General features: G+C 53.1%; 1 protein-coding gene across 3 annotated transcripts; it reads left to right on the top strand.

Annotated features, from left to right (window-relative positions):
* Positions 1 to 2,911: 2,911 nt before the first annotated feature.
* On the top strand, positions 2,912 to 15,184 carry KDM8 (lysine demethylase 8). 3 transcript variants are annotated; one of them, XM_060172759.1, is made up of 8 exons: positions 2,913 to 3,074; positions 5,440 to 5,946; positions 8,061 to 8,227; positions 9,640 to 9,688; positions 10,410 to 10,454; positions 13,698 to 13,847; positions 14,316 to 14,408; positions 14,492 to 15,184. In XM_060172759.1, the coding sequence occupies exons 2-8, from the start codon at positions 5,452 to 5,454 to the stop codon at positions 14,654 to 14,656; spliced, it is 1,164 nt and encodes a 387-aa protein (XP_060028742.1). In that variant the 5' UTR covers positions 2,913 to 3,074; positions 5,440 to 5,451; the 3' UTR covers positions 14,657 to 15,184. The 3 variants fall into 3 exon arrangements, with proteins under 3 accessions (XP_016045854.2, XP_060028742.1, XP_016045853.2); XM_016190367.2 differs by having other exon boundaries at positions 2,914 to 3,074; positions 9,640 to 9,772; XM_016190368.2 differs by lacking the exon at positions 10,410 to 10,454 and having other exon boundaries at positions 2,912 to 3,074; positions 9,640 to 9,772.
* Positions 15,185 to 15,212: the final 28 nt, after the last annotated feature.

Raw genomic sequence — 15,212 nt, 5'->3', positions numbered from 1 at the left:
AGGAGGTGAGAGGATTATAGTCCTAGAATAATGTGACTGTAAAGTCTGCAAATATCTTCAGGCTTAAAAGAGAATTTCAGCTTTAGAAGGAAGATTACACAACAGTATAAAGAACTGGGCAATGGGGAGCCGATCTGTAGCACATCGGGTTAAACATACATAGTACAAAGTGCAAGGACTGGGGAAAGGATCCTGGTTCGAGCCCCTGGCTCCCCACCTGCAGGCAGGTCGCTTCACAAGCAGTGATGCAGGTCTGCAGGTGTCTATCTTTCTCTCCCCCTCTCTGTCTTCCCCTCCTCTCTCCATTTCTCTCTGTTGTATCAAAAAAAAAAAAAAAAAAAGAATTGGGCAATGGATGACAGGGTGACCTGAAGGGACAGTGAGTCCAAGAATGATGGACCTGGGGCCAGCTGTTTTTGGTCAAGGATAAGCCAAAGCTCGGGGTCTGGAGGAAAGAGAAACTGTATTATTATTTTACAACAACTTTAAAATTATTGATTTATTTTGGGTAGAGACAGAGAGAAATTCAGAGGAAAGGGAGAGACAAAAAGGGAGAAAGAGAGAGAGAGACTACTGTAATTGCACCAAAGTAAAAGACTCTGGGGTGGGTGGAGGGGAGAGTTCAGGTCCTGGAACAGGATGCCAGAGGACCTAGCGGGGGTTGTATTGTTATGTGGAAGATTGGGAAATGTCACGCATGTACAAACTATTGTATTTACTGTTGACTGCAAAACATTAATCCCCCGATAAAGAAATAAAAGAGAGAGAGAGAGAGACCTGCAGCCCTGCTTCACTGCTCATGAATCCCCCGATAAAGAAATAAAAGAGAGAGAGAGAGACCTGCAGCCCTGCTTCACAGCTCATGAAACTTCCCCCTACCCCCTGCAGGTGGGAACCAGGGGCTTGAACCCAGGTCCTTGCACACTGTAACATGTGCACGCTACTGGGTGTGACACCACCTGGGCCCAGGACGGAGAAATTTTAGTATCTGGTTCACAAACTTTTGCTTCCATTCACCAGTGGTGACAAGCCTCTCAGCCCATTGTTTTTGAGACAGACTGGACTTGAAGGTCTACATTTGACCTTGTCACAGGTGAGCCAGGGAACCCACAGCTCTGCCCTCAGTCACATGGGAAAGGTCCACTTTTCTCGATCCTCACCCTGTGTTAGGACCACCTGTGCTATGGAATAGCTGTCTAAAAGCCCCAACATGTTGGTGTAACCAGAAACTCCTCTGCCTTGATGTGACCTTTTACAACTTTTCAATCCAGTATTGAAAACCTTGACTCTGGGAGCTGGGGAGACAGCATCATGGTTCTGCAAAAAGACCTTCATGCCTGAGGTTCTGAAGTCTCTAGTTCAATCCCCAGCACCACCATCAGCCAGAACTGAGCAGGACTCTGGTCTTTCTGACTTTTTCTCTGAATCACTCTCTCAATAAAACAAATATATGTATTTAAAAAAAAAAAACAAAAGAAAGAAAACTTCGATCCTTCTTTTTGGCTATCAGTCTCCATTTGTCCATTACAAGCAGAGGGAGGCACCATTTCTTTTCCTTATCACAAACCCCCATGGCAGTAGTTTCCCAGATAATGTCTGCCTTCTGGCAACGGGTGTTAAGAATTTTTATTTAATTTTTTTTTAAGATTTTATTTATTTATGAGAAAGATGGGAGGAGAGAGAAAGAACCAGATATCACTCTGGTACATGTGCTGCCAGGGATTGAACTCTGGACCTCATGCTTGAGAATCCAGTGCTTTATCCATTACACCACCTCCCAGACCACAAGAATTTTTATTTTTTTATAACCAGAGCCCTGCTCAGCTCTGGCGGAAGTTGATGTGGGGGGAATTGAAACTGGGATTTTGGATACTCAGGGATGAGAGTCTCTTTGCATGACCATTATGCTATCTATCTCCACCCCAAGAATAATTTTTTTCCCCTTAACACCAGTAAATAAAATGTTTTTCCTGTTGCGCTCAGGCTCCAAAGCCAGCATGACAATTTTATAAAGCCCCTCACGGAAGACAAGAACTCGAAACTTAAGTGTGGGTGTGGGGCGGGCGGCCGCATCGTGGTAACAGACTCCCAGGCTTGAGGCTCTGAGGTCCCGGGTTCATTTCCCTGCACGGCCATCAGCCAGAGCACAGCAGAGCTCGAGGAAAACAAAACCAGAAGGGCCGGGTGGTGGCGCACCTGTTATAGTGCACAGGACACGGGTTCGAGTCCCTGGCCCCCACTCGCATGAGGGAAGCCTCATAAGTGATGTAGCAGGTCTGCAAGTGTCTCTCTCTTTGTAATTTTTAAGTCCTGAAGGTATTTTTTACATATATTTTCAACTTTATTTATTTTTAATACTTTTCTTTATTAACTTATTATTGGATAGAGACAGACAGAAATTGAGATGGGGAGGGGGATATAGAGAGGGAGAGAGACAGAGAGACATCTGCAGCCCTACTTCACCACTCATGAAGCTTCCCCCTGCAAATAGGGACCAGGGGCTTGCAGATGGGGACCAGGGGCTTGAACATGGGTCCTTGTGCACTGCAGTGTGTGCGCTTAACCAGGTGCGCCACCACCTGGCCCCTCTCTTTCTCTCTCTTCTTCCCTCTTGATTTCTAGCTGTCTCTATCCAATAAGTAAAGATAGCAAAAATGAAAAAATGCTTCTAAAAAAGAAAAGCAGAAATAGAGATGCAAACACCTACGAGTGAGGGCAACGAGCTGGAAACCCAAGTCCCAGGGCGGGCTGGGCCCCGGGCTGGGCCCCGGGCTGGGCCCCGGGCTGGGCCCCGGGCTGGGCCCCTGGCCCCCGGGAGGAGGGGGGGAGGAGCCTCATCTGCATAGAGAAGCTCAGCCCCGCCCCCCGCCCTGCGCGCGGCCTTTTAAAGCCGGCGGGGCATCGACCGCTCGTCGCTCTTCCAGTCGCGACTAGCCGAGCTCAGAGCGATCGATACGCCTCCCGCAGACATGGCGGCTCCGTGAAGGCGAGAGACGGAGAGTTTCCCACCGAAAGGAACCGGTTGTCACCAGGCCCCCTACCCCGGGCATCTCGGCAAGGAAAACGCGAGCGAGGTCGGTCTAAGAACCCCAGGGGACTCCCGGCGCAGGTTATTGGGAGCAAGTGGCAGGGAGCGCGGAGAGGGCGGGCGGGAGGAATGGACTGCGCAGGCGCGGCGGAACCGGGAAGCGCGAATGGAAGGGCATGCGCATGCGCCGTGGGTAGCCGGGAAGCAGGGGGAGTATAGTGCATGCGCGCTGTGGATAGAGCGTCACTATCCGCGTGCGTGGTGTACGGCGCGTCTTCAAGGTCGTTGTACGCATGCGTGATGCACAGCGCGGCCCCCCTCTGGTTTTGTGCGCATGCGTAATGCGCGGGGGAGGCCATAGGGACGACTGAGCTTTGGGGAAACCGGCTTCAGCGCCATTTTTGCCCCATAAAGCAGGAGAGGCCCCAAGACGTTTCTTGTCTATTTGGGGGGGGGGGGGAATAAGGCCGAGATTATTACCCACGTTTAAAGTCTCGTTATACATAAGCCCAACAAGGAATTAAGGAGGGATTTTAAACTTTAGGAAAGCTGAGAACACCCACATGTTGGGAGTTACACGTGGAGGGAGGAAGAAAGCCCAATTGCATCCATAACAGGTCTTTGTACCCTTCTGGGCCCCATCTTCACTTCCTTCCTAGGCCACACCCACACCTGCTGCCACGCCCATTTCCGGTGCAACACTGATTTCCTTCCCCCAATAGCATAGGGAACATGTGTTCCGGCCTGGTGCAGCAATGCTTGTGGGCCAGGCTGGGAAGTGGGGGACAACCCTTCATATTCACATTACTGGGGGGACTGAGTCACCTGTCATTGCTACTGCACCTGCAAAGTGCTGTCTCCCTGTGGGCATAGGGGGAAGATGGGGAGGGTTTGGGGAAGCTTAAGTCAAAGACTCGTTTCTACAAGTCAGATCTGGTTGGCACACAGGCTGCTTCCCTGTTGTAGGCAGAGGTGTGGCATCCATGACCCTGGGCCTGCAACGTCACAACTCTCCTATCTGAACCTTCACAGAAGGTTTTTAGCCCCTAGCACAACATTGCCTGTAAAAAGCATGAAAATCACAAGTTTTTTAGGACTTTCATTTTTTATTCATTAACACAAGATGGAGGGAGGCGAGAGAGGGAGAGTGAGAATCAACACCACTGGCACATGATGTCCCAGAAATCTAACTAAGGACTTCCAGGCTTCAAGGTCCTTCTCTCTAGTCCTCAGATGAGACAGGGACTCCAACAACTGTTAATGTCATACCTAGAACACACTAGGTGTGACATTTTCCTTTCTTTCTAGGTACTGTGTTTTCCCATGTTTCCGCCTGAGGTGTCCAGCACTCATCCCTTCTTAACTGAGAACCTACTATGAGCCAGACACTGTTTGTAGGCTGTAGAGAAAAGAAGAAATGAGACATATTCTCACCCTGGAGGGACTCAAGGCTGGAACTGCAGAGACAGGCAGGGAAGCGGCTCTGTGCTTTGTGCATTGTGACAGGTGCACTCAGCCAGGGCAGGCCAGGGAGACCGCTCAGCACTGGAACACAGGACTTGCTCGTGCACGACCCCAGCTGTGATCCCTGGCACCACACCATAAGTGGTGTCTTCAGCACCCAACAGGAAAGAAGGGAATCCTAACGGGAAAAAAAAGAAAAAGAAGTCCAAGGCTGTTCCAACACAAAAGGCTGTCTGAGTCTTGGCTGGCTTTTTCTAGGGGGTCATTTAAGGTGGGCCTTGAAGGTTGCCTGAAGCCCTGGGTTCATTTCCAAGAACCAAATTAAAAAAAAAAAAAGTATACAGTTGTCTGTATTTAAATGTAATGTGTGGGGCCTGGGCTGTGGAGCCACCTGGTTAAACACACATAGTACTAAGTGCAAGGACACCACACAAGGACCTAGGGTTCGAGCCCCTGCTCCCCTTTTGCAAGGGGAATGATTCCTGAGTGGTGATGCAGGTCCACAGGTATCCCTCTGTCTCCCTCTGTATCTCCCCCTCCCCTCTCAGTTTCTCTCTGTCCCATCCAATAAAATGGGGGTGGGGGGGAAGGCCTCCAGGAGCAGTGGATTCAAGCCCCAGCAATAACCATGGAGGCAAAATAAATAAATAAATAGATAAATAAGGGCCAGGTGGTGGTGTACCTGGTTGAGCACATACAGTACCATGTGCAAGGTCCTAGATTCAAGCCCCTGGCCCCCACCTGCAGGAGGAAAGCTTCACGAGTGATAAAGCAGGGCTGCAGGCATCCCTCTGTCTCTCTCTCTCTCCCTCTCTGTCTCTCCCTCTCTGTCTCTATCCAATAATAAATATAAGTAAAACTAAGTAAATAAATAAACCCTTTAAAAAGTAAATGAATAAATTTACCATGTGGTCCTTTGCTATGATATCTCTTTCTCCCCACACCAGGAATACATCCTGATGGCAGAGCACCCATCGCAGGAGGCCCCACCAAGACCCAGCCCACTCTGGGGGGACCTCAGGGCTCTCCTGCCCCCCACAGAGGAAGAGCTGAAACTGGACCTGGGTGCAGCGGTGACCAGCAGCGAGGTACTGTTGCTCCGAGAAGCCATCGCGCTCCTGTATGCCGGCCGGGCCCGAGAGAGCCTACAGGCCAGCGAGGCTGCCCTGGACTTCGCCTGGGAGCAGCTCAACACAGGGCCCTGGCAGGACGTGGACAAGGGCTGGCGTCGCGCCTACGCCCTCGCCTGCCTCCTCAAGGCCGTGTGCCTGTGTCACGAGCCCGCAGATGCCACCACCGTGGCCGAGGCCCTCAAGGTCTGTGACATGGGCCTGCTGATGGGGGCGGCCATCCTGGGGGACATCCTCATCAAGGTCGCTGCCGTCCTCCAGGCGCACCTGCCCCCCAGGAAGCGGCCTGACCGAGACCCCAGCCTGGAGCAGCCCCTCGTGAAGGTACCTGGACAGGGTGGGGGGCACGGTCTTTGATTGCACCTCACTGCACCTGCAGCTCTGATTTTTCCGTTCTGTGCTGCTTTGCAAAGATGTATGTGGGGCCAGCAAGATAGCCCACTGAGAAGGAACACACCTGTTTTGTCACCTGTGTGACCCGGGTTTGAGCCTGACATACCCCACCACCACCACCACCCAGCACTGGAAGAAGCTTAGCTGAGCCTTTCCCTTTCTCCCCTCTGTGTGTGTCTCTCTGTTTCTTTCTCTCTCCATAGATATCTGGGAAAGATATATATGGAAGAGTGGGGGAGCCTAGTGACAACCAAATATATATATATATTTAATTATTATTTTTTTAAATTTACTTTATTTTGATAGAACAGAGAGAAATTGAGATGAGGGGGAGATAGAGAGGGAAAGAGACAGACATCTGCAGCCCTGCTTTACCGCTCGTGAATCTTTCCTCCTGCAGGTGGGGACCAGGGGCTTGAACCCGGATCCTTGTGGATGGTAATACATGCACTTAACCAAGTGCGCCACCACCTGACCCCTATTTATTTATTTTCTAATTTAATCAATTTAATTGCCTCCAGGGGGATCGCTGGGGCTCGATGTCAGCACTAGAAACCCACTGCTCCTGGAGGCTTTTTTTTTTTTTTTTTTTCATTTTATTGGCTAGGACAGAGAAAAATTGAGAGAGATGGGGGAGATAGAAAGATAGATACCTGAAGACCTGCTTTGCCGCTTGTAAAGCATCCTTGCTGCAAGTGGGGAGCCAGGGGCTCGAGCCCTGACCCTTGCATTTTAGTACTCTGTGTGCTTAACCGGGTCCGCCACCACTGGGCTCCCTATTTTCTACTTTCATAAGCGAATGAGTGACGAGAGCACCCTGGGAGCAGCTGCACGCGAGTCCTGCTCTCAGCCCTCTCGCTGAACCGCCCTCCCCACCACAGCAGCCGTGTTTTTTTCTGGAAGTAGCACCACCTCTCCCCCAGGCTGTGGCCATAGCCGCGCACAGTTCCTCTGGCTGAAAAGAGCATTCCCGCTGATCAGGAAACGAAGCCTCTCGAAGCCTTTCTCTCCAGTCTCTGCAAAAGCAAAAGCAGAGACTCCCTTTTCAGAGAAGGCGGGGTGGCAGCCTGACAGTTCCAGAGAGGGACTACAAGGGCAGGAGCAGCATTCGGCCTCGCATGGGTCCTCACTACTGTGTCGGTGCCTCGGAACACCCCACGGACACCGGCGTGGTTTGCTCAGGCTGCCCGCACAAACACACACACCTCTCACCTAGACGCCGGGCACTGACCTCCTCCTCTGAGCCTCAGTCTCCCTGTCTGTACAGTGGCAGAGGGCTGGCCCCAGACAGGAGACGCAGGCAGAACTATTGACTCAGGGCAGTGGGGCTCCAGGGTCTCTCTGTCGTATTCCTCCACCCTTCCTGGTGGTTTCTCTATTTCCTCTGTGAATGTGCTTTTCCTGGGGGCCGGGCGGTGGCGCACCTGGTTGAGCACACACATTACAGTGCACCAGGACTCAGGTTCGAGCCCCCAGCAACCACCTGCAGGGGGAAAGCTTTGCAAGTGGTGAAGCAGGACTGCAGGTGTCTCTCTGTCTCTCTTCCTCTCTATCTCCCCCGCCCCTCTCAATTTCTCTCTGTCTCTATCCAATAAATAAATAAAATTAAAATAAATTTAAAAAGAAGTATGTGAAAAGATGGTAAAGGGATCAGCAGTAGTGAGAAAGAGGACTCTAATATTAGATGATAGTTTAGGATAGTTTTTCTCATGGAATTTTCCTAAGAGTAATATATTACTTTTATAATCGAGGGGACGTGTCCAGTGAACTGGGGGGGGGGGTGTCTCAGGAAGAGTAGTTATGTGGGAACAGCAGTGATGATGATAATACGGTAAGGGCCAGGGAGATATTTGGGGGAAGCATACAGGATTCGCTTGCAAGAGGGCCCAGGTTTAATCCCATCACCAACAACAGCCAGAGTTAAGTGGTGTCTGGTTAAAACACACAAAAGTGGCAGCTATTGTTAACTGATACTAAGGGAATCAATTGTCTGAGTGGATGCCTCCAGGTTCGACCTCCTGTGTTTTGTTGTGATTTTTACACAGAAAGCAAGGAACGGTCCTCTTTCGACCCCAGACATGGAGCCAGAGAGCACAGTGCCCCGGATCCGCTGCCCGTCCCTCCAGCACTTCAGGGAGCATTTCCTGCTGCCTCAGCGGCCCGTCATCTTGCAAGGCGTCGCCGACCACTGGCCCTGCATGAAGAAGTGGAGGTGGGTGGTGCAGAGGGGCCCCCCTCCGGCTTCTCTTCCCGTCTTCCCCTCCCTGAGCCCTGTGTCCCTCAGCGAGTCAGGCTCATGAGACACTTCCCAGCCACCCGCTGGCGTGAAGGACCCCAGGCACAGGCTCTGAATTTCTGCCAGACGGTCCTGCCTCCCCAGCCCTGAGCTGTGTGTAATGGAGGCTCCCGTGCGCTCTGGTGTGACGTCTCACAGTTGTGTGGGGCTCGGGGACTCTGTGGACCTAGTGGGGAATCCTGAGACCTAAGATGGAAAGAAGGCGCTGGCAAAACCGCCCACAACCTAGCAGGCAGCCCTGCCTTGCAGACAACCCACCGCGTCAGAGGAAGCCTGGGTGCTGTGGCTTCTTTCCCTCTGTATGTGTACATGCACGCACACACACACACCACACACACACCACACATACTACACACACTATGCACTACACACACACACACACACACACACCCCACACACACACATCATATACCACACACACCACACACACCCCACACACACAGACCATGCAGCACACACACACACATACACACGCCATGCACTACACACACAGCACACACCATACACATACACACACACACACACACACACACACACACACACACACACACACACACACCACACAGCCCTGAGACTCCATTGTTTCTCCTCACATCTGCATCAGCCCCTCAGAGTCTCCATAGGGAGAGCAGATTGGGCACCACACCAGCGTGTGATCTCAGAGCGAGGAGGTTGCTGGTGACAGCCCGGCTCCAGTCCCGGCCCCACCGAGGCTCCTGTGAGGAGGATTCCCTGTCATCAGCCCAGCAGACCATCACCAGGCATTTTGCTCGGTGTCGGGGATGTCATGTGTTTAGCCGCCTACCAGGTGCCAAGACGGATGTTTGGCATGTCTTACCTCACTCTCCTCCCTGATCTCCCCAGGGCGCAGGTGCTGTCACCTTCCCCTCCTTTTACAAAGATGAGAATGGGAACAAGGGCCCAGAGAGGTGATGTGACATGCCCAGGGTCCCCTGGAATGTAACCGTCGGGCCTGAAGTGGGTGCCACCCCACCCCCAGTGCAGCGCTTAGCCCTCCATCCGCCCTGTACTGTCAGCCTCTGGCACAAAGTTCTCCCGGCCAACGACGGGGCCTGAGGGAAGTGGGACACCATCGCAGAGGGAGAGACAGGGCCCCTGCACAACCTTCAGCAAACCAGCCCCACTGGCTCCCCAGGGCAAGTGACCGCACCTCCATCCCCTCCCGTGTCTGCGTTTCCCAGCAGCTCAGTCGGGTGACAGCGGTCTCTCCCTCAAGAGGTCTCGGGGAGGCCAAGTGCTTTCAGCAGCACCCACCCAGCCCGCGTTCACAGCGTGGAGCGTGACGGCAGTGCCCGTCTCTCCCGCAGCTTGGACTACATCCAGGACGTGGCCGGCTGCCGGACTGTGCCCGTGGAGGTGGGCTCCAGGTACACGGATGAGGAGTGGTCCCAGACCCTCATGACAGTCAGCGAGTTCATCAGCAAGTACATCACGGGTGAGGTAGGAGGCCCCGCGCCGACAGGGAGAGCGTGGAGGGGGTGCAAGCAGGCAGGGGTGAAGCCAGTCTGCGGCCCCCAGACCAGGTGGCCGGGCAGGCAGGGAGGGAGTGTGGCCTGTTCACTCATCTGGTCAGCAAAAGTTCTCCTAAAGTGATAATCCCGGCAGAACAGCCGCCTTGCCCGGCCGAAGGTGAATGCCTAGCTCACGGTGTGTCCTAAGTGTAAATCACGTGACCGTGGAAAGGGCGGGCACGGTGGGCGTGTGCTGGTCTGAGTGCACCCCAGATGAATCCTTAAATGGGAAGAGTAACTGCCAACGTGATACCTGGGGTATCCATTTGCAACTTTGAAATCCCTCCTGGGTGTCCAACCCTCCCTTTCTCACCAGGAACCTGAGCTCCGGGCAGTGGTGACCCCTCAGGGCAGAGGCAGCACCAGGCCCTGTGTGCCCCATGCCCCCTTCTGCCTCCTTAGGAAGCTGGTTGGGACGTGGGGGACCCAGCAGGATGGAGCAGTGGGTGTCCATGAGTGTCGGGCTGGGGAGCCAAGAGCCAGGGAAACAGCAGCACCTGGGGGCCTCTGAGGTGTGACTAACTGGCTCCCTGTGTTCCTTGCTCTGCGGCTCTTCTGGGGCCCAGCCGGAGGACGTGGGGTACCTGGCTCAGCACCAGCTCTTTGAACAGGTGAGTCTGAGGCCCCATTCCATCTCCTCCTCAGCTCCTTCGCTCGCTCTCACCCCAAGGACTGTGGGAGCAACAGCCACAGTGTTAGTCGCCACACCTGGGGCCTGAGTGACCAGGTGCAGAGTGTGAGCGTGTGTGTGTGTGTGTGTGTGTGTGTGTGTGTGTGCGCGAGAGAGAGAGAGAGCATGTGTGTGTCAGGGCGGGTATCTTCACAGTCACCACTCGCGTCAGGCTGTATGTGTGGAGGGAGAAAATCAGGATGTGCCCTGCTGCAGGGCAGGCTCTCAGCTGGGCGGGAGAGAACAGGAAGAACTCCCAGGGAAACTGACTTGATGTCTGTGGGTAGTGGGGAGGAGAGTGGGCTTTTTCCTCCTCTTTTCTGTAGTTTCTAAATCATCTATACTGAGTACATGTGATCACAGTAATGATGGGGACGGCGGTACAGCCTTTATTTTTCAACACAAGCAGAACAGAGCAGAGTGAGCCTGCCGGGTGAGACTGTGCCCTGCGTGCTCGGGGCGTCCAGGCTGGATGCTGAGGCAGCAGCAGGGGCTCATCCCAGGCTGTAACGGAGCCGTTAGCCCCTGGCCCCTCCCCATGTCTTCCCGCTGTCCTTGGTGGGGCCAGGAGGCCCAGGGCCCCTGTGCAGGGCCAGGGCCACAGCCAGGAGGTAGGGGAGAGAAAGATAGACACCTGCAGATCTGCTTCACCGCTTGTGAAGCGACTCATTTGCAGGTGGGGGGCCCGAACTGGGATCCTTACACCAGTCCTTGCACTTCATACCACATGCGCTTAACCTGCTGTGCTACCGCCCAACTCCCCTCTTACTTTTTTAGTTGTCTCTAATTCATCCTCGATCTTGCTAATTCTGTTTCAGCCTCATCTATTCTATTCTCTCACCCCTCTGCTGTTTTCTGGAGTTCATCTATTTTGTTGCCGTTCTGATACTGTTTTAGCTTGTTAAGCGAGCTGTGTTTAGCTCAGCTATTTCAGCTTTCAGCTAATAACCTTGAGATAATTAGTGTTTTCTTCCAGAGTCTCATTTGTTGTTTCTGCATATATATATGTATATTTTTTAACCAGAGCACTGTTCAGCTCTGGCTTATGGTGGTGTGGGGGATTGAACCTGGGACTTTGGAGCCTCAGGCATGAGAATCTGTTTGCATAACCATTATGTTATCTACCCTCCGCCCCTGTTGCTGCATTTCTGATGACAGTTCTTTCAAACTCTTTACTTACTCCTGTGACTATTTCCTTAACTAGTGTTTGGATGTTGATCTCATTATTTTGTGCTTCAACCTTTGGGGCGCTTTTAGCTGGACTCTCGTCCTAGTTTATTTCTCCAATATTTTTTCTTGTTGGTTTAACCATCTATATAGTATGTTATGAGGTCCCTCTCTCAGTACTTTTCAAATTACTGATCACTCTTGCCTGGATTGACTTGTGTCTCAGTAAGGTAATTAAAGGGTTCACAGTTGTGGAAACTGACAATTGTTTCAATAGTATTTCAATTCCTGAGTTGGAGCTCAGTGACTGTTAAAGCCTCTCATTCTTTTCCTTCCCTGTAGGCTATGGGAGCCTGAGGGCTTTTAAACTTTTAAGTAGGGTTCTTTTTTTTTATTATTTCTTTTAATATTTATTTATTTCCTTTTGTTGCCCTTGTTGTTTTATTGTTGTGGTTATTATTGTTGTTGTTGATGTTGTCGTTGTTGGATAGAGAAATGGAGAGAGGAGGGGAAGACAGAGACGGGGAGAGAAAGACAGACACCTGCAGACCTGCTTCACCACCTGTGAAGCGACTCCCCTGCAGGTGGGGAGCCGAGGGCTTGAACCGGGATCCTTACTCTGGTCCTTGTGCTTTGCACCACCTGCGCTTAACCCGCTGCACTACCGCCAGACTCCCTTAAGTAGGTTTCTTAGCTTAATCACTGACTCCTGACCAAGAGATGAAGCAGGGTGGGGGAGGATAGCACAGTGGTTATGCAAAGAGACTCACACTCCAAGGATCCAAAGCTCTGGGTTCAATTCAGCTTCTTCTGCCAAGCTGGGCAGCACTGCTGGGCCCTGTGAGTTTCTAAACAAGTCCCGTTTATAGTTGATAGTTTCTCAGGCAGTTATTCACCATGTTCTCATCAGGAGAACAGTGTGGAAAGGCTCCCACTACACAGCCCCACTGCTAGGCCACCAAAGTGTAGCTCTTCTGAGTTTCCTGGTCAGTTCTGTTCCCAGATGTCAGCACGGGGCCTCCCCCCTGCTGCTCCAGCTTCTGAAGACAGTAACAATAGAGACTCACAGTTGCATTTGGTGAGTCTTAGGGGAGTCCTCTCCTCCCTTCAGCCGTCTTTTTGTTGGTAAAACAGACTGGAGGTGGTGCCTCAGCTGGTGAACTGCTGGACTGTTTGTTACCAGCTGCTCAGTCTCTCCCTAGGCTCCTCCCTGTCCACAAGCCATGTGTGTTTGCACTCACTAGTGGTTTGGTGGGTTCCCAGAGTCATTCTAGTCCTGCCTCGTGTGGCGGTCCCAGGTGGTCTCCTTTGGTGTTCCTAGTTGACCGGGGAGAAGAAACAGCTGCTGCTGCTCCGTAGCCCCGCCTCCCGTCACCTGACTTTTGCCTGTTTACTGCTTGTGCTGTGCGTGAGCTGGGGGCCTGATGTCTCCATCACCCTGCGTGAACCCTATGCGCTCACACTGACCCCACTTTGCGCAAGTTTCCTCCTTTACTGGTCTTTATATTAATTAATTTAAAGGAACCAGTGGTGAGCTCTTTAGCATTTGTAAGTTTTGGGAAATCTCCCAGTCCCGTTTTCATAAACTTCACTTTATAGTACAGAGTGGTAGTATCAGCGTTTGTTTGTTTGTTTTTGTTTTTTTAGAGGAAGTAAATATAAAATATTTGTGACATGAAAGCAAACATGAAAAAGTCAAGTTTGTGGTCCGAGAGGTGGCACAGTGGGTAAGACACTGGATTCTTAACCATGAGGCTCCAAGTTCATTCGGTCTCTGGCAGCACATGTACCAGAGTGATGTCTGGTTCTTTCTCTCCTCCTCTCCTATATTTGTTCTTTAAAAAAAAGTCAAATTTCACTCTCCCTTAAGAATTCAGGCCTTTAAGCTCCCAGAGTAGAGATGCAGGTGCAGCCCCGGCTCCTCAGCAGCTGGCGACAGGGTGCGTGTCTGTGTATCTCTGTCTCTGTGTCTGTGGCCTCCACCCGGTGGCCTAGTGCCCTCCTGCTCTGTCCGCAGATCCCGGAGCTAAAGCAGGACATCAGCCTCCCTGACTACTGCTGCCTGGGCAGCGGTGATGAGGACGAGATCACCATCAATGCCTGGTTTGGGCCCCAGGGGACCGTGTCTCCCCTTCACCAGGACCCCCAGCACAACTTCCTGGTCCAGGTTAGGCTTCCGGGGCTTGTCTGCTGGAGGAGTGGGGCCCTCTGCAGTGAAGCCTGGGGGTACGGGGCTCACACAGCCAAACCCCCCCCCCCCAGCCCCAGAAATAGCGGCTCAGCCTGGATGGGTTGCCTGAGGCCCAGAGGGGCCTCAGAGTTGTTGGCTGCTGTGAAGGGAGGACAGCTGGTGTTAAGGTCTGACAGCAGCTACAGTCAGGCTCGGAGGCCAGAGAGCCTGGTGTGGACAACAGCAACTTCCCCAGCACCCCCCTTCCCCAAGTCCCTCCTCTGGGAGGTGGGGTGATGAATAAACACCTCAGAGGATTGAACGAGCGAGCAGATGGAAAGCACTTGAAGGCGGCTGGGTGACCATCAGCTACACAAAGGAGTTCTGGACTCCCGGTCCTGGGCAGGGGCACAGACCTGGCGCAGGGAGGCCGAGGCCCCAGCTGACAGGGTTTCCTCTTCCCAGGTGATCGGGAGGAAGTACATCCGGCTGTATTCCCCGCAGGAGTCAGACGCGCTGTATCCCCACGAGACGCACCTTCTCCACAACACCAGCCAGGTGGGCCCCGGCCAGGCAGACTCCCCACCCCATCCGCCCCCCTGGGGAGGAGCAGGCCGGTGATGCTTTCTGCCTCCCCTCAGGTGGATGTGGAGAAGCCCGACTTGGAGAAGTTCCCCAGGTTCGCCGCAGCCCCGTTCCAGTCGTGCGTCCTGTCTCCCGGTGAGATGCTGTTCATCCCGGTCAAGCACTGGCATTACGTGCGGGCTCTGGACCTGAGCTTCTCTGTCAGCTTCTGGTGGTCGTAGTCGCAACTTGGGAGAGGCAGGGCCGAGCAGGCAGCTCTCCAGTTCCAGTGGGCACGGAGGCAGGCACCAGGCTGGGTGGCGGCACAGATGTCCGGGCCCTGGGTTGGCTGCCTGGGTCCTGACTTAGCCCGAGTGGCAGCAGCTGACTCATCCTGTCGCACATGGGGTGCACGGCAGAGTCCCAGCACCCCACGCCAGTCACCTCAGCTATGACCAGTGCATGCTTGTTGGGCTTAGGTGGCCCTGTCAGGATAGCCCACCCCCCCACTCTGGAGAGGTGGGCCCCTCCTGGGGGAGGCAGAGCTCTGCTGGGCAGGTTCCCACAGGCACCAGACAGAAACCTCCCTCAGGGAAGCACATGGCCTCACAGCTTGGCCTCTCATCATCTGACCTCAGTGGTCTCTCAAGACAAAAGCCCCCCGACTCCCCACCCCTGGTGGCCCTGGGCCCAGGGTCACGGCTCCCCCGTAGCCCAGGCTCCAGACCCCCATCAGTGAGTGAGCCACATAAATCAGTGGTTTGTACAAACTGAGGCTCTTTGTTTCAGCCACGAAGC

The sequence above is a fragment of the Erinaceus europaeus genome, chromosome 15, assembly GCF_950295315.1.
Source record: "Erinaceus europaeus chromosome 15, mEriEur2.1, whole genome shotgun sequence".
Lineage (NCBI taxonomy): Eukaryota > Metazoa > Chordata > Mammalia > Eulipotyphla > Erinaceidae > Erinaceus > Erinaceus europaeus.
Note: the sequence above shows the minus strand (reverse complement) of the source record. Positions and strands in the feature narration are given on the sequence as shown.